The sequence below is a fragment of the Coturnix japonica genome, chromosome 4, assembly GCF_054131305.1.
Source record: "Coturnix japonica strain WE chromosome 4, WE-NBRP24, whole genome shotgun sequence".
Classification (NCBI taxonomy): domain Eukaryota; kingdom Metazoa; phylum Chordata; class Aves; order Galliformes; family Phasianidae; genus Coturnix; species Coturnix japonica.
Genome location: NC_140666.1, coordinates 90,810,444 through 90,826,872, shown reverse-complemented (window position 1 = coordinate 90,826,872; position 16,429 = coordinate 90,810,444). Strand labels below are relative to the sequence as shown.

At 71.0% G+C, this 16,429-nt stretch overlaps 4 protein-coding genes across 10 annotated transcripts in view; 3 read left to right on the top strand and 1 right to left on the bottom strand.

The window, feature by feature from the left end:
* Positions 1–1,532: 1,532 nt before the first annotated feature.
* The window catches only part of TTC31 (tetratricopeptide repeat domain 31), a 34,863-nt gene continuing 19,966 nt past the window's right edge, over positions 1,533–16,429 (bottom strand). The window contains exons 1-14 of one of the 6 annotated variants that reach the window (XM_085547643.1): positions 5,882–6,217; positions 5,502–5,585; positions 5,269–5,337; positions 4,991–5,125; positions 4,753–4,884; positions 4,231–4,372; positions 3,879–3,969; positions 3,667–3,808; positions 3,485–3,586; positions 3,339–3,417; positions 3,071–3,218; positions 2,895–2,969; positions 2,039–2,141; positions 1,533–1,951 (exon numbers count right to left, since the gene is read on the bottom strand). In XM_085547643.1, coding sequence (XP_085403769.1) covers positions 1,868–1,951; positions 2,039–2,141; positions 2,895–2,969; positions 3,071–3,218; positions 3,339–3,417; positions 3,485–3,586; positions 3,667–3,808; positions 3,879–3,969; positions 4,231–4,372; positions 4,753–4,884; positions 4,991–5,125; positions 5,269–5,337; positions 5,502–5,585; positions 5,882–6,193 — 1,698 coding nt within the window. In that variant the 5' untranslated portion in view covers positions 6,194–6,217 and the 3' untranslated portion in view covers positions 1,533–1,867. Of the gene's footprint in view, positions 1,952–2,038; positions 2,142–2,894; positions 2,970–3,070; positions 3,219–3,338; positions 3,418–3,484; positions 3,587–3,666; positions 3,809–3,878; positions 3,970–4,230; positions 4,373–4,752; positions 4,885–4,990; positions 5,126–5,268; positions 5,338–5,501; positions 5,586–5,881; positions 6,218–16,429 lie in introns of those variants that run through there. The other 5 variants (XM_015850216.3, XM_085547644.1, XM_085547645.1 and 2 more) reach the window with 5 other exon arrangements.
* On the top strand, positions 6,327–10,510 carry CCDC142 (coiled-coil domain containing 142). The gene is made up of 11 exons (XM_032441597.2): positions 6,327–6,510; positions 6,703–6,844; positions 6,952–8,259; positions 8,350–8,436; positions 8,508–8,660; positions 8,756–8,913; positions 8,989–9,147; positions 9,260–9,374; positions 9,448–9,625; positions 9,696–9,907; positions 10,229–10,510. Exons 1-11 carry the CDS (start codon positions 6,475–6,477, stop codon positions 10,483–10,485), a joined length of 2,805 nt encoding a protein of 934 aa, XP_032297488.2. The 5' UTR covers positions 6,327–6,474; the 3' UTR covers positions 10,486–10,510.
* LOC107306817 (uncharacterized) lies at positions 10,723–13,326 on the top strand. Its single transcript, XM_085547650.1, has 7 exons — positions 10,723–11,032; positions 11,151–11,437; positions 11,641–11,800; positions 12,006–12,200; positions 12,293–12,390; positions 12,520–12,625; positions 13,084–13,326. The coding sequence occupies exons 1-7, from the start codon at positions 10,868–10,870 to the stop codon at positions 13,324–13,326; spliced, it is 1,254 nt and encodes a 417-aa protein (XP_085403776.1). The 5' UTR covers positions 10,723–10,867.
* On the top strand, positions 13,337–16,347 carry MOGS (mannosyl-oligosaccharide glucosidase). Of its 2 annotated transcripts, none has more exons than XM_015850201.3 (4): positions 13,337–13,670; positions 13,767–13,990; positions 14,263–14,456; positions 14,528–16,347. In XM_015850201.3, exons 1-4 carry the CDS (start codon positions 13,337–13,339, stop codon positions 16,236–16,238), a joined length of 2,463 nt encoding a protein of 820 aa, XP_015705687.2. In that variant the 3' UTR covers positions 16,239–16,347. The 2 variants fall into 2 exon arrangements, with proteins under 2 accessions (XP_015705687.2, XP_015705688.2); XM_015850202.3 differs by having other exon boundaries at positions 13,459–13,670; positions 13,767–14,001.

The following is a 16,429-nucleotide window of genomic DNA, read 5'->3' as shown; positions in this document are numbered from 1 at the left end:
TGCCTCCCCCCCACGGGGGGATCACGGGGTCACAGAGCCGGGGGGGGGGGTTGCACATACAGCGGGGTTTGCACACTCGGTAGTGGGGTTTGCACACTCGGTAGTGGGGTTGGCACGCTCGGTAGTGGGGTTTGCACACTCGGTACTGGGGTTTGCTCACTCGGTACTGGGATTTGCTCACTCAGTAGTGGGGTTTGCACACTCGGTAGTGGGGTTGGCACACTCAGTAGTGGGGTTTGCACACTCGGTAGTGGGGTTGGCACACTCAGTAGTGGGGTTTACACACTCAGTAGTGGGTTTTGCACACTCAGTAGTGGGGTTTGCTCACTCACTAGTGGGGTTTGCACAATGGGTAGTGGGGTTTGCACACTCGGTTGTGGGGTTTGCTCACAGCTCACGGGAGCCGCTCCCCGATCCGCGGTTCCCGCAGCCGTGACCCGCAGGGCGTTGCGGATCCCCCGTGGAGCCCCGTCCACCACCGTCCGTTCCACGCCGGGTGAGCAAAGCGGAGGGGCCGCCCCCCCGCCCCGCAGCCGGCGGCTCACGTCGGCCCCACGGGCCCCCGACCGTCGCGCAGCCGCAGCGAGGACGTGGAGCGGATAATGCGGTGGTGATGGGGGGAGTTGTCCGTCCCCGCAGCCCCCCGGCCCTCGGGGCCCCCCGCCCCTCCCCCTGCGGGAGGCCGCGCTGGGTGACGCTCAGCTCAGCCGGTGGATCTTCTCTCCATCCCCTCAGCAGGAACCGGCCCCGGATCCCCGCTCCTCCAGCCCCTCGGTACCGAGCAGCTGCGGTGCCCCCGCCGCGGCCCCCGGCCCCATCCCGGGGTGCAGCTGACCGGGGTGGGAGCGACTGCGGGACCGGGCGGTGCGCAGCCCCCCCCCGGGCACCGCACAGAGGGGCTGAGCCCGGGGACAACCGCGGCCGTGGGATCCCACACCGGGCACAGAGCCCCCAACCCCCGGCACGGGGCCAGCTCACACCCACGCACAGCGTGTCCATTCCGATGGGCTCGGGACGGCTGCCGTGCTGTGCCGTGCCGTGCCGTGCTATGCCGTGCTGTGCTGTGTCGTGTTGTGCCGTGCCGTGCCGTGCTGTGCCGTGCCGTGCAGCGCTGCCGGCCGGGGACCCGTCAGCCTCACCCCGCGCTTCCCTTCTCCCCACACTCATCTCTTTCCTCTTCCAATTTTCTGGCTGATTACCTCCACCGCTGTTTGCTGACAAGCTCCGCTGTTGGGATTCATTTCTTTTAACTAGTGATTAATTACTCGCTGGCTCCGGCGCTCCTTCTCCCCGCCGTGTATTTGCATATTAATCCAACCTTCCCCCCCAGCCGGGCGCTTCCCTCACCTACAATGGGCTCCGCACACTTTGCTCTGCCGCCCCGGAGCATCCGCAGCCCCGATTCCACCCTATGGGTCCCCCAAGTGCTGGGTATCCCGGGGGACACTGTGCACCCCAAGGTGCCCCCACCCAGCCCAGGGGGATTTACATCACAGGAAGGGGCCCAGGCTGAGGGAGAGAGCAAAGCAAGGCACCGTCAGTTCTTTTTTATTAAGAAACCCGAAGCAGGAGCACAGCCCCGAAGGAAGGGGCTGCCCCTGTGGGTACCGACCCCCCCGGACCGGCCCGAGGCACAGCCACGATGGGGCACGAGGTAGGAGCGGTGGGGCAGCGGGACGGGGCCGGGCCGCTGCGGGGAGAAGGCACGTGAGGCTGCGGCAGGAGCGAGGCTCCAAAGCCCGGCGTGCGGCCCTGAGCTCCCGCAGCGCTCCGGGCTCCTCCGTGGGTCCGGCAGCGCCCGGCGGGGTCCCGCGCCGCACCCCGAGACACGAGGAAGGTTCCCGGCTCAGCAGCGAACACGGGGGGGCTACGGGCGCTGCCGGGGCGGCGGCGTGGCGTGGGACGGGTGTTTGAGCTGCAGCGCCAGCCGGCAGCCCCCCAGGTCAGAGCCCTGCGGGGGGGGACGGGACGGGTCGGCCGTGAGCGCCGTGCCCTCATCCTGCAGCACAGGGAGCAGCAGCTCCGGCCCAGCGCTCACCTGCATCGCCCTGAACGCAGCTTCTGCCGCCGCCTTGTGCTGGAAGTTGATGAAGGCGCAGAACTTGTCCGGGATCACCCGGATGGAATGGATCTGCCCAAACCTGCGCCGTGGGGCAGCTCAGCCGGGCGGCACCGGGCACCCCCCCCCAACCTCCCCCCACTGCAGGGAAGGGGAAACAGAGCGTCTCTTTTCACCGCAAAACGGGACCCCCATTCCCCCCCCCCCCAATACGGCCCCCTCCCAGCCCCAAATCTGTCTCTTTTAACCCCAAAACGGGACCCCTTTTACCACCCCCCCCAGCCCCAAATCTGTCTCTTTTAACCCCAAAACGGGATCCCCTTTTACCCCACCCAGCCCCAAAACTGGCTCTTTTAACCCCAAAACGGGACCCCCTTTTACCCCCCTACCCTCCCCAAAAAGAGACCCCCCCAGCCCCAAAATCGCCTCTTTTCACCCCAAAAACGGACCTCCCCCCCAACCCAAAACGAGTCCCCTTTTACTCCCTCTCCAGCCCCAAAACTGGCTCTTTTCACCCCAAAACGGGACGCCCCCCCCATCCCCCCCCCTAGTACGGCCCCCCCCCAGCCCCAAATTTGTTCCTTTTAACCCCAAAACGGGACCACCCCCCTCCACAACACCGTACCCCCTTTCTCCCCCCCCCCCCAGCCCCAAAATCACAGCCGGGATGCACCGTGAGGGAGCAGGGCTCACTGCACACACAGGGAGCACAGAGAACAGGAACCAAAGCGGGGGCAGCCACAGACCGGGCAGCGTGGGGGGGGTCTGAGGGGGGTGTGGAGCCATCGGGTCCTACCAGGGCTGGTGATGGTGCCGGGCACCGCGGGGCACTCACCGGCTGAAGCAGCTCTGCAGCACTTCCCTGGTGATCTTGACGGTGAGATTTCCAACCCACAGAGGAAAGCAGTCCCTGCCAACCAGCGCCGTCACCAGCAGCCCCTGCCCTGCTCCGTGCACCCCCAGCTCCACCCCCCCAGCAGCCCCCTCTCCTTGGCAGCCCCCCAGCCCTACCTGGCAGGGTGCTGTGAAGGCAGCGTGTCCTTGGGGCTGGCTGTGGCTGTGGTCCGCGTGTGGCTTTTTGAGTGGCTCCTTGAGTTCACTACGGTCACGAAGCCGCTCGTGTCCCCGTGGCCGCAGCTCCCGTTCACACACCCACCTGCTGAGCAGCTCTCAGGGCTCGGCACCACCCCTCGCTCCCTCCCAGCTCTGCCACACTCAGAACCCAGAGCAGGACCTGAGCCCAGAACCCAACCCCGGGGCCACAGCAAAGGTCCCTTACCAGAGGTGGGTGGCAGCGGCTCCCCAGCTTCCAGCACGGGGACGTCCCTGGGACCGCTGGCATCGCGGAGGCTGCTCTGCTGCAGTGCAGAGGGGTCAGAGCCCACGGGGCAGCAGTGGGGCGGCAGCAGTGGGGCCCGAGCTCACCTGCAGCAGCATGTGGCAGGCCTCCAGCTGGGTGGTTACATCAGCGTTTGTGCCCTCCAGGCGCAGCAGCTGCTTAAAGGTGTCCGTGGCCTCGGCGTAGCGCTGGGAGCAGAGAGCGGCTGAGTGCTGCCCATGGGGACACGGGGCCGTGCTGAGCCCTATGGCCCTGCCTGCCACGCTACCTGCAGCCCCCACAGCGCCTTGCCCTTGCGGAAGAAGCCTTTGGGCCAGTTGGGCTGCAGCCCCAGGGCCATCTCTGCGTCCCTCAGCGCCTCCTGGTACTGCTGGAGCTTTTCATAGCAGTAGGACCGGTTCCCAAAGAGCCTGTGGGGACAGCACGGTCACCAGGGCAGGCTCAGAACACGCTGCCCAGGCTCTACAGCCCGCTACTCACCGGTGCTCCCTGGGGTTCAGCTTTATGGCCTCGGTGAATGCCTGCACAGCCTCTGTGTAGTGTCCCCGCATGGCAGCCTGGTTGCCACAGCCTGCAGGGAGAGCATTGCCCGCTGCTGACCAGCACACAGGCAGCGCAGGGATGGTGCAGCTCTGCACTGTGTCTGCATCCAGCTGCAGGGGAAAGGTGCTCTGGGAACAGGAGCCGTGCGGACCCACAGATGGAGATAAAGCACAAGGATGCGTGTCCAGCACAGCTCTCCTGGGGGCAAACCCACCCCCTGAAGCTGGCACACAGCACAGCAGAGCCCACCCCGTGCCCCCTGCTGCCCAGGGATACCCGAGACACTGACCTGCAAGAATCATGCTCTGCTCCAACATGTTTGAGTCCAGGGTTGCAGGCTCAGGCTTGGATGCCTGTGAGGCAACCACGCAGGGCAATGGGGGGTCAGGCTCCTGTGGGGCAGCCAAGCAGGACAGCGGGGGTTCAGGCTCCTGTCCCAGCCCAGGAGCTGAGGTTCAGGCACAGCCACTGTCCCACGTGTGTGAGCATGACTCCCTGCTGTGCCTCAGCTCATAGAGCTCACAGAGGATGCCCACGCCCCCCACCCAGCTCCATAAAGCCACAAGAGACTGCAAAGGAGCTTCCACAGCTCCCAGCCTGCAGTATGGGATGGGCACAGCACCCCCATCACCACTGGGGCACCACACCACAGCCATGGGATCACCACGCTGTGCCAGGCACAGGGGAAGCTGCAGCTGGGGATCCCTCTGCCCAGCTCCAGGCTCTGCCCCCACAGACCACATGCCCTGAGCAGCACAGCACACTTCTCACTGGGGGAGATGCCCCTCTGCAGGAATGGGATCCAACTCACCCCCTCCTGCAGCCTCTTTCTGGGCTGTGCAGCATCAGCTCTGACTGATTTCTCTCTTGCAGGTGGCGGCAGCTTCACGCCAGCCTTCTGCCAAGCTTTGACGACAAAACTGCAGCTCAAATCCAGTTCATCCTAGAGAAACGAGGGACAGGAGCCGTGCAGAGCCATGTACCAGGGCTGTGGGGGGGTGGCACTCAGGGGCACCGTGTGGGGCAGACCCAGGGTGTCCCACTCTCACCTCTATGCCCTCCAGGTCCCCCAGTCCCTCCTCTGCACGATCCTGGAGGTGCTGTGGGCAGCTGGTCAGGCAGCCGCTCTCCTCCTCGATGCCGCTGGTGTCCCCATGAGCAGCACCGGGCAGGGACGTGGTGCTCTGCAGACACAGGAGGGCGGTGGGTGGGCTCTGCTCCCAGCTCCTGGGCTCTGGGTATTTACAGGAGCCCCCCGAGGCCCCTCAGTGCCCGCCCTGCACTGTGCCCATGGCTGCCCACCCCACGGAGGCACAAAGCTCCTCACCGATGCGGCCGCCTGTTTGCTCCTCAGCTCCTGCTCCAGCTTCTCCTGTTTCCTCCTGTCCTTCTGCTTCTGGAACGCAGAAACAAAGCAGCGCTGAGCCGGCAGCAGAACGAACCCGGCAGCAGCAGAACGAACCAACACACGCCCCAGGGCGCAGCTCAGGGGTGCAGTGCGAGCAGCGGGCACGGCCCGTAGGGGCGGATGGACGCTCCCAGCCCGCAGCCCCCCCCCACCTTCTTCTTCAGTTTCTTTTTCTCCGCTTTCCTCTTCTCTCGATCCTCCTCCGCCAGCAGCTCCAGCGCGTTCCGTTCCGCCTCCTGGGGAAAGAGACGGTGACCGATGGCGGCGCTGCGGGACCGGGCTGGGACACACGGACAGCAGCGATGGGACAACCGGGATGGGGCGATACCGCGGGGCTGCGGGGGGGTCCGCGGGAGCCCCGGAGCGGGAGGGGCGGCATTAAGGCGATGTACGACGGCAGGAGCAGGGGAAGGTTCGGCCCCGGGACGGCAAAACCGAACCGGGACCGAGGGACGGAGCAAAGGCCGCGGGGGGACGGACCGGGACGGGGCGGGACGGGGCGGGGCGGACACGGAGCGGGGCGGACACTGACCTCGGCCGTGACGCGCTGCCCCCACGTCGCGCTCAGTTCACGCGGCTCCGGGTCCACGGCCGGGAAACGGCGCGGGGGGGGAAACGGCGGAACCGGGAGCGGCCCATAGAGACACAGCGGGGCGGGGGGGACGGGCGGGATAACCGGGATGACCGGGATGGGCGGGATGGGCGGGATGAAGGCCGGGCCGGGCGGCACGAAGCGCGGCTCCGGTTCCTCCTCGTCCTCGTCGTCGGTCTCGATGCGGACCCAGCGCGGGTTAAAGCCGAGCCGCAGCCCCGGCCCGTCCCCCAGCCCCGTGTCATCCCCCATGGCCGCGCGGGGCGGGGCGACAACAAACGAAACCGAAACGCGGCGGGACGAACCGCCCCCCGCTACCGGAAGCGCCCGCAGTTCGGACGCCGGAAGTGGGGCGCGAAGCGGCCGCCGCCATCTTGGACGAGGGCAATACGGCGGCCGGCGAGGCCCAAGATCCGCCGAGCGCTGCGTCCCGGCCCACACCGCCCCGCGCCGTCCCGGTGTCCCCCGGGCGCTGCCGGATTAACGGCGCGGTGTTGAGCTCATTTCCGCCGGGCTCCGGGACGCTGCGGGGAATGGAGGACGGGCCGGGCGCCAGGCCGGGCCTGCAGGTGAGCGGGGAGCGGGGCCCGGTGCCGTGGAGCGGCTCGGGGCGATGGTGGGGCTCGTTCGGCCCGGAGCCGTTCGGGTTCTCGGAGCCGAGTTCGGGTTCGGGGCCGCCGCCATCGCTCGGCCGGGCCGGGCCGTGTCCCCGTGCTAACGGCGCCCGCCCGGCCCCGCATCGTCCCGCCCCGTTCCATCAGCTGCTGGGAGCCGACGGGCCCGGCCTGGACTCGCTGCTGCTGCTGCTCATGGCCCGAGTTTCGCCGCCGCCGCCGCCGCGGGGCGCCCTGCCCGCCGTGCCCGCCGTGCCCGGGGGCGTCGTGCAGCCCGCAGAGCCCGCAGGTGAGCCCGGCGCTGCCGGTCCCGCACCCCGACATCCCCCGCCCCCCCCGTGTCCCCCGTTTGGCCGCACGTTCCCCGCTCGTTCCCCCCGTCGCTCCATCCCGCAGGCGGCAGCTCCCGGGCCGGGCTGTCCCGCTCCCTGCACCGGGCCGAGGCGATGCTGCGCAGCTGCGTCAGCCCCGGGATCCTCCGGCTGCGCGGGGCCCGGCCGGGCGGCTCCAACGTGTCCGACAGCGACGGGGAGCACGAGGAGCCCGACGGGGCCGGTGACGATGCGGCCGATGGGGATGATACGGACGATACGGACGATACAGACGCTGCGCAGCTCCTGGCGGTGCAGGTTGAGCGGAGCTTCCAGGGGCTGCGTGGCTCGTTCCGCGCGTGGGAAAACCCGCGCACCGAGACGTTCCACGGCCACGTGCTGCCGCCGCCCGCCGCCGCCTTCTGCTTCCACGCCGCGCACCCACGCGTGGCCGAGCGCTGCGCCGCGCTGCACGCGCTGCTCCTGCACCGGCACCAGCTGCGCGTGGCCCGGAGCTACAGCCGCCGCCTCAAGGGCGGCTCCGACTTCGTCCGGCGGCTGCTGGGCCCGGAGCCGGAGCCGGAGCCGCGGGCGCTGCGGGCGCTGTGCGAGGAGCTGCGGGTTCACGCCGGGCACTGGGCCGCGCTGCGGCGGCGGATGCGGGGCGACGCGTGGCTGCGGCCGCTGCTGCTGCGGCGGCACGAGGCGGTGCGGTACATGCGGCGGGCGCTGCGGCTGCTGGCGCTGCAGGCGGCGCTGCTGCTCGAGCGGCGTTTGGAGGCGGCGCTGCGCGGGGCGATGCGGGACGGGACCCCCCCGGCGCTGCTGGGCGACCTGTTCCGAGGCCTGGACACCTACAACCGCGCGCTGCGGGAGCTGGGCCCGGAGCCGGGCTGCGCTGCGGGGATGCGGCCCCGCACCTTCCCCCTGCGGCGGGTGCTGGCGCTGCTGGCGGCCGAGCGGGGCCGGCGGGCGGCCGAGAACCTCGCGCGGCTCCTGCGGCACCGAGACGGCGGATCCGCGGGGCAGGAGGAGGATGATGCGGGGCGGGACCTCCCCGAGCAGCTGCGGGCGCTGTGCCTCGACGACGAGCGGCTCGTGGTCCCCGCGCTGCAGGTGCTGGTGGCCTCCGCCGACGGCCTTTGGCGCTCCGCCCTCCCCGTTCCCACCGGGAGCCCCGCGGCTCCGTCCCCGCGGCCGGGCTCGGCCCGCAAGGCGGTTCGCTGGCTGGACGCGACGCACGCGGCGGCGGCCGAGGCTCTGCACGCCCGGTACCGGCCGCTGTGCTGGGAGGCGGCCGGCGCCGCGCTGGGTCCTCGGCTGGAGCTGGCGGCCGCCGGGACGGGAAGCGCCGTCGGCGCCGCGCGGGAGCTGCAGCGGGCGCTCGGTGCCGGTACGTGCGGGAGGGGCGGCTCCGCTCCCCGCGGAAACCCGGCACCACGCGGAATCCCGCGGGCCGGTCCTCAGCGCTGTCCGTCCGCAGGCCGCGTCCCCGCGGAGTGCGAGGAGGAGCTGGGGCGGCTGTGCCGGCGGCTGCAGTGCCGGGGCGCCCTGCTGGCCTGGCAGCGAGGTACGCGTGGGGCGGACGGGGGGAGGGACCCGCACGGCTCCGGGCACCGCTCACGTCGCGTCTCCCCGCAGACTTCGCCCTGGCGCTGGGCTCGGGGCTCAGCGATCGCTGCGCGGTGCCGGAGCTGTCGGACGGCGCGGCGCACAGCGGCACAGCGCGGCTCCTACAGCGGCTCTACCCGGCCCTGGGCTCCGCCCTGCGGAACCTGCCGGACGGTCCGGACGGTGAGCGGGGCATGGCCGGGACCCGGGGATGGGGGCGGATCCGCCTCCGCTGCGCTCAGCTCTGAGTGACGCCCCCTCCCCGCTCCGCTCCCCAGGCGCCCCCCCCGGCTCCCCCTGCCTGCGCCTGCAGCTGCTGGGCTGCTGCCTGGCCACGGCTCAGGCCTCGTGCTCCTGGCTGATGGGCAAAGCCTTCCAGTACCTGGCCGCGTGGTCCCTGCCGCAGTTCCTGCTCGTCACGCAGGGAGACCTGCAGGTGGGTGCGGGGCTCGGCGCGGTGCGGGACTGCGGCCCCGGGGCCGGTTTGAGGTCACCACCCTCCGCTCCGCAGCTGCTCAAGGCCGAGACGGACGCGCTGCAGCTGCTGGTGAACGCGGCCTTCCCGGAGCCCGAGGGCAGCGCGCAGCACCTCGAGCCCCACCGGCGGCTGCGCTCCCACCACGAGAGGTGGCTGTGCCTGCAGATCCGATCCGCGGCCAACAGCATCCAGGTACGGCCGGTAACGCAGCTCTGGGGGCCCGCAGCGGGTCCTGGGCTGGGGACCCACCCTGCGGCCCCCATTGACCCACCCTGCGGCCCCCATTGACCCCCTCCGCCCCCAGCTGTTCGCGGGGGACGTGCTGAAGCTCTTCTCCACGGACTGCAAGCGGATGTCGGCGGAGATCTTCGAGCAGACCATGCCGCTGGGCCGGCACTGGAGGCTCGGCCTCAGAGCCGGTGGGTGGCGGCTCCCATCCCCTCCTCCTCCTCGTCCTCCTCGTGTCCCGGTGCTGACGCCGTGTCCCCATAGAGCTGCCCAGCTCCCCCAGCGAATACGCGGCGGCGGCGGCGCAGTCGGTGCTGGGCCAGGTGCTGCAGGGCGCCCAGCTGCTGCCCCGCGACTCGCAGGTGCCCACGTTGGCGCGGGTGGTGACGGCGTTCGTGGAGGCGTGGATGGATCATATCCTGGCACGGAAGATCAAGTTCAGGTCCGTGGGGAGCCGGGGGGGGCTGGGGGTCGGTGCGGGCGCTGTGCGGGTGCTGAGGCGCTGCCCGCAGCCTGCAGGGCGCTCTGCAGCTGCAGCGGGACTTCGCGCTGGTGCGGCAGCTGGTGCAGTGCGAGCAGTACGGGCTGGAGCCCGACACGAGGCAGGAGCTGCTGTCCCTGCGGGTCCTCCAGCAGATGGACGGCGCCATCCTGTGCCTCCTGCAGCAGCCCAGCGGAAAGGCCTATCTGCCATCCCACGGCTGGAGCTCCCTGCGGCACTGCTGTGAGGAGGGGGCGGGACAGGATGGGACGGGGAGGGGATGGGCTGGAGATGGGATGGGGACAGGGCGGGCAGGGGGATGGACACGGACAAGGATAGGGACAGAAATGGGACGGAAATGGGATGGAGATGGGATGGGGATCGGGTGGGGAGGAGAGTGGAGGGACAAGGACAGAAATGGAACGGAGATGGGGTGGGAACGGGGATGTCGATGGCGATGAGGAAGGGGATGAGGACGAGGATTGGGGCAGAAATAGAGATGAGACAAAGCTGGGAGCCCCCACAGCTCCCCCTGCGCTCCGACTCCGCCTCCTCCCCCTCCAGGTTCCAACCACGGTGGCCGCGCTCAGGAGCTGGGCGCCAGCAGCCTGCACAGCCTGGACACCCTGGAGGCAGCGGGGCCTTCAGCGGGGCCCCCCCCGCCCGTTCCCGGCGCAGACGCCCCCGGCCGGTCCCGCGGCGCCCCCCCCGAGTCGTACCTGTCGGCCGGGCAGCAGCAGTGGTTGGCGCTGCGGCTGCACGGAGCGCGGCGCTGGCGGGTGCCGGGGCTGCCCTGCATGGCCAAGAGCCCCGAGGGCTGAGCGCAATAAAGACACGCGGCGCTGAGCTCCGGATCCGGCTCCGGTCCCGGTCTCTGGGGTCCCGCGCGGGGGCTGCGGTCGGGGCCGGTCCCGCCCCGTGTCCACGAACATCCCGACGCGTCGCTCCCCGCCCCGCGCCGTCGCCGTCTGCCCTCGGCGCTGCCCCCGCGGGGACACCGGGCGGGTTCCGTCCCCTCCTCCGAGCTCCGTCCGCACCGCGGCGTGTCCGGTTCCCCGTGGACGTGCCGTTTGGTGCCGGTCGGGAGCATCCACGGTGGGGTCTGAGATTCCCCCGCGCGGGTCCGTGAGTGCACGGAGCCCCTCGGGACCCTCGCCCGCCCCGCGCCCCGTTTGCGCCGGTGCCGGTGGGACTACGGCTCCCATGGTGCCGCCGCCTCCTCCCGGTCACTTCCTCCGCGCGGCGGGGCGGGGTCCGGCGGAGCAGCGCTCCCACTCCCCTCCCTCCCATCCCGGTCCCGGTGCCGCCGGGATGTCCGCCTCCAGCACGGCCGAGCCGGACACCGTCGCCCGCGCCCCGTTCGCCGTGGCAAGTATCGGGAGCGGAGCCCCGGGGCGGTGCCGGGGGGTTCCCCGCCGGGGACGGTGTGTGGGCGGGGGCCGCGGGGTCCCTCCGGAGCGCGGTGACGGGCCGCCCGTGCACGCAGGGACCGAGCGCGGAGCAGCAGCAGGAGGAGGAAGAGGAAGAGGAGGAGGGGGAGGAAGAAGAGGGGGGGGACGGCGCCGGGGGGTCGCGGCCCTGGGCTCCCCCGGAGAAACAGCTGCACGAGGCGCGGCTCAGGGCCGAGGCCAAGCGGCGGCTGCGGCGCGTCTCGTCCCGGGACTCCGCCCGGGAGCCGCCGGCCGAAGAGCCCGGAGCCGAACCCGGCAGCCCCGAGGGCAGCGCACGAGCGGAGACCGCGCTGCGGGAAGGGCCGCGGGCTGCACAAGAAAGGTGAGCGCGGGGCGGCCCCGCAGCCCCCATAGGAGCCCGCCGTGCCCCCGGCTGAGCCCCTCCTCTGCCCGCTGCAGGCGGCGCGGGGGGTAAAGGCGTGTGGGGGGCCCCGACGTGGTGTACGGCTACCACGAGCCCGACGCCCGAGACCCCAACTACGACGAAGTGGCGCAGGTACAGCCGAGCCCTCCCCCACCCCGCAGCCCCCAGTGCGGGCGCCCCACCGGAGCCCCCCGTCCGACCGCGCAGGGGGACACGGTCTGTGCCACCGTGGTGCCCGAACTGGAGGAGGACGAGCTGGAGCAGAATGTGCAGCCCATGGTGCTGGAGTACTGCGAGCACGGGGACAGCGGCGAGGTTGTGGTGCGTCAGGGGGAGGGGACCCGTGGGGGGCAGGGGGGTCTGCGGGGCACAGCCCTGGCGGCAGGGAGGGGGTCCAGGTGGGAGCCCTCGGGAAGGAGCGGAGTCTCTCGTGGAGGGGACGGGGGGCACCGTAGGGATGGAGGGGATTTGGGGCCGGGCCGTGGCCCGGTGTGGGCACCCACGGGCGGCGCGGTGCCGGGCGCAGGAGCTGCTGCGGGGGCTGAACCTGGGCGGCCGGAGACACGCGGTGCCGGCGCTGGCGCTGGAGGGCAGAGCGAGCCACCGAGAGCTGCTGTCCGAGCTGGTGGGCCGCGTGCTGAGCCCCGAGGACGAGCGAACCTTCGACGAGATGCTGCGGGACCCCCCCGACCTCATCCTCGACACCCCCGAAGCCCCCCAGGTGCCGGCGGGGTCTCGCGGTTGGGGATGGGGCCTCGGTGGGGGGCGGGCGAGGGGCCGGGGGTCCTCGCGCTGACTCCGCGCCCCCCCCAGATGCTGGGGCAGTTCATTGCCCGGGCGGCGGCCGACCACGCGCTGCCGCTGGATTTCCTGGAGCGCTACAAGGGCCGCGTGGGCTGCGAACACGCCAGGTGAACGTGTTCTCCACGTGCTCCTGCCCCATCCTTGCTCAACATCCCCATCCCCCCCCCGTCACCTCCCGGTGCCGCCTCCCCTCGTCCCCGCACAACATCCCCGTGTCCCGTGTCCGCGTCCCGCAGACGAACGTGCTGCTGCGCGAGTACCCGCTGTGCGGGGAGGTGGCGGAGGCGGCGCTGCCTGCGGGCGCTGGAGGTGCCGCACTTCCACCACGAGCTGGTGGACGAGGTGAGCCCCGCCCGGGTCAGCTATGGGATGGGGTCAGCTATGGGATAGGGTCAGCTATGGGATGAGGGCAGCTATGGGATAGGGTCAGCTATGGGATGGGGTCAGCTATGGGATGGGATCAGCTATGGGATAGGGTCAGCTATGGGATAGGGTCAGCTATGGGATGGGGTCAGCTATGGGATGGGGTCAGTTATGGGATGGGGTCAGCTATGGGATGGGGCAGCTATGGGATGGGGTCAGCTATGGGATGGGGTCAGCTATGGGATGGGGCCGTGGGGTGCTGCCGGGTTTGCGATATAGAGACGTGGGGATGTGGGGCCCTGCAGGCACAGGATGGGGGTGACGGGCATCGCGTGGTGCTGCCGGTTGTTATACGGGACGGGGGCACCGGGGACCCGCTGGGTGCGGGACGTGGGGGCAGTTGTGGGGCAGCGGCGTCCCCCCATATCCCCACACAGGGCCCGGAAGCGCTTTGTCAGCGAGGGCGACGGGGGCCGCGTGCAGCAGTGAGAGCCGGGCGGCGCCTCCGGGAGCACCGGACCGTACCGGGAGCACCGGGAGCAGCACCGGGCGCAATGAAGCTGTGCGGGCAGCCCGGCTCCGCGTCTGCGCTCAGTCCTCCTGCGGGCGGCTCCGCTGGGGGGCGCTGTAACCGCGACTCGGCGGCGCTCCGTCCTCCTCGGCGCGTCGCGCGGCGATGACGTCGACAAGATGGCGGCGGAGAGGCGGCGGCGTGGAGCCGAGGGGCCCCGGGAGGCGCGGAACCGGCCCCGGGAGCGCGGGGCAGCGCGGGGGGAGCGGGGCGGGCGGGCCGCGCTGGGGCTGGTGGCGGCGCTGGGGCTGGGGCTGGCGGCCGCCGGGAGCCTCGTGCTGCTGTGGGGCCGGTGGCGAGCGGCGGCCCGCGCCGTCAGCCCGCACCCCGCAGAGCCCGCGCTGCCCCCCGGGGCCACCGGGCCCGACAGCGCCCCGCACCGGTTCTGGGGCTCGTACCGGCCGCACGTGTACTTCGGCATGAAGACACGCAGCCCACGCAGCGTCGTCACCGGTGCGTGTGTGCGGGGGGCACCGGGCCCGGTCTGACCATCCCGGTCTGACCATCCCGGTCTGACCATCCCCCCGTTCCCCCCGTTCCCGTTCCCAGGGCTGATGTGGCTGCAGCAGCGGGACGGGGCCGAGCTGAGACACACGTGTGAGCAGAGCGACGGGCTGCAGCGCTACGGCTGGGTCATGCACGACGGGCAGAGCTTCGGCCTGCAGGACATACACGACCGGGGGCTGCTGCTGCGAACCGAGTTCGTGAAGAGGCCGGGGGGGCGGCACGGCGGGGAATGGAGCTGGAGAGTCACAGCCCGGCAGGACGGGGGGGTGAGGAACCGGTGTGTGTGTGAGCGCGGGGCCGGGACCGGCACGAGGGGGGTGTGTAGTGTTGGTGATGATGCCCTGTGGTGTCTGTGATGCCCTGTAGTATCAGTGATGCCCTGCAGTATCGGTGATACCCAGCGGTGTCGGTGACACCCTGTGGTGTCTGTGATGCCCTGTAGTATCGGTGATGCCCTGTGGTGTTGGCAATGCCCTGCGGTGTCAGTGATGCCCTGCGGTGTCGGTGACACCCCGTGCTCCTTCCCGTCCCTTTTCAGGCCGCGGGCAGCCAGGTCGCCCTCATCTCCCTCTTCTTCTACGTGGCCACGGACGGGCAGGGGACGCTGCGGCCGCACCTGGAGGACGGTACCCGGCTGGCGGCCGTGAGCGGGACGTCGGAGGAGCTGGGGGACTTCAAGGTCACCTTCCTGAGACCCAGCACAGACAGTGGGGACGACGTCCCGTACTGCAGGTGCCCCGCGGTGTCGGCGTCTCCCAGCCCCGTGTCTCCGTGTGGCACTGACGGCCTGTCTCCATTTGCAGCTACCACTACCTGGACGCGTGGAGCCCGGGGCTGCACCGTCTGACCGACGTGGTGCGGAGCAGCCTCAGCAGCCGCTTCGTTTTCACCCCCCCCGACGGGTCCCGGCGGCGCTTTGTGGCGGTGGACAAGTTCCGGGGGCTGCCGGGAGCGGAGGAGGCCGCACACAGTCACCTGCTGCTGCACCAGGTGACGCTGCGGCTGCCGGCCGTCGTGGAGGTGACGTTCGAGTCGGGCAGTGTCCGGGAGCGACGCGGGGCCCTGGCGGGGCCGGTGCTGACGGCGGAGCTGGCGCGACACCAGGCCGCCTTCGAGCGGCGCTTCGAGGAGACGTTTGGGCTGGAGCACAAGGGATTCCCGGCCCCACAGCGGCGCTTTGCGCAGGCGGCGCTCAGCAACATGCTGGGCGGGATGGGGCACTTCCACGGGCGCTCCCTGCTGCGCTCCCCGCTGCACCATCACCCCGTGTCCTTCCCCGAGCGGTCGCTGTTCACGGCCGTCCCGTCCCGCTCCTTCTTCCCCCGCGGTTTCCTGTGGGACGAAGGTTTCCACCAGCTGCTGCTGGCGCGCTGGGACCCCGAGCTGAGCCGCGAGGTGGTGGCGCATTGGCTGGACCTGATGACGGCCGAGGGCTGGATCCCGCGGGAGCAGATCCTGGGGGATGAAGCGCTGGCCAAAGTGCCGCCCGAGTTCGTGGTGCAGCACAGCGACACGGCCAACCCCCCCGCGCTGCTCCTGGCGCTGCAGCGGCTGCTGGGCTCCGCTCCCCCGTCCTACCTGCGCCGGCTCTTCCCCCGCCTGCGCTCGTGGTACGAGTGGTTGAACACGACGCAGAGCGGCCCCCTGCCCTACACCTTCCGCTGGCGCGGCCGCGACCCCGACCCCGAGCGCTTCCTCAACCCCAAGACGTTGGCGTCGGGGCTGGACGATTACCCGCGAGCCTCGCACCCGTCGGAGGACGAGCGGCACCTGGACCTGCGCTGCTGGATGGCGTTGGCCTCCCGGGTGCTGGCGGAGGCGGCCGAGCGGCTGGAGGAGCCGTCGGAGCCGTACCGGCACATGGAGCGGGCGCTGAGCGACAACGAGCTGCTGGAGCGGCTGCACTGGGCCGATGAGCTCGGCGCCTTCGCCGACTTCGGCAACCACAGCGGCGCCGTGGGGCTGCGGCGCGAGGTGGGACGGGCGACCCCCGGGCGGCCCCCCCCGGCCCCGCGGCTGGTTCGGGTGGTGCACGAGCCGCCCCGGCCCCGGTTCGTCAGCGCGCTGGGCTACGTCAGCCTGTTCCCGCTGCTGCTGCGGCTGCTGCGCCCCGACTCGCCCCGCCTGGAGCCGCTGCTGGCGGCCATGAGCGACGAGCGGCGGCTCTGGTCGCCCTTCGGGCTGCGCTCGTTGTCCCGTGACAGCGCCCTGTACATGCAGCGCAACACCGAGCACGACCCGCCCTATTGGCGGGGCTCCGTCTGGATCAACATCAACTACCTGGCGCTGCGGGCGCTGCACGGTTACGCCGAGCAGCCGGGGCCGCACCGAGAGCGGGCGGCGAAACTGTACCGGGAGCTGCGGCACAACCTGATCCACAACCTGTACCGGCAGTACGCGGAGAGCGGCTACTTGTGGGAGCACTACAGCGACAGCACCGGCAGGGGGCAGGGATCGCACCCGTTCACCGGCTGGTCGGCGCTGGTGGTGCTGGTGATGGCCGAGGACTATTAATTAATTAAGCGGGGGGGGCTCCGGGCTCCCGGCTTTCTCAGGGGCGGGTGGAGGCTCCCGGCCCCGGGGTCCCGTCCTCCACCACCAATAAACCTCAGACGTGACGCTTCATCGCCTCCATTGGAGCTCAGTGTAAAGGTCCCTGCACGGGGGGGGGGGGGGGGGGGTCTCTGCTTCACAGCCGCTTCCCA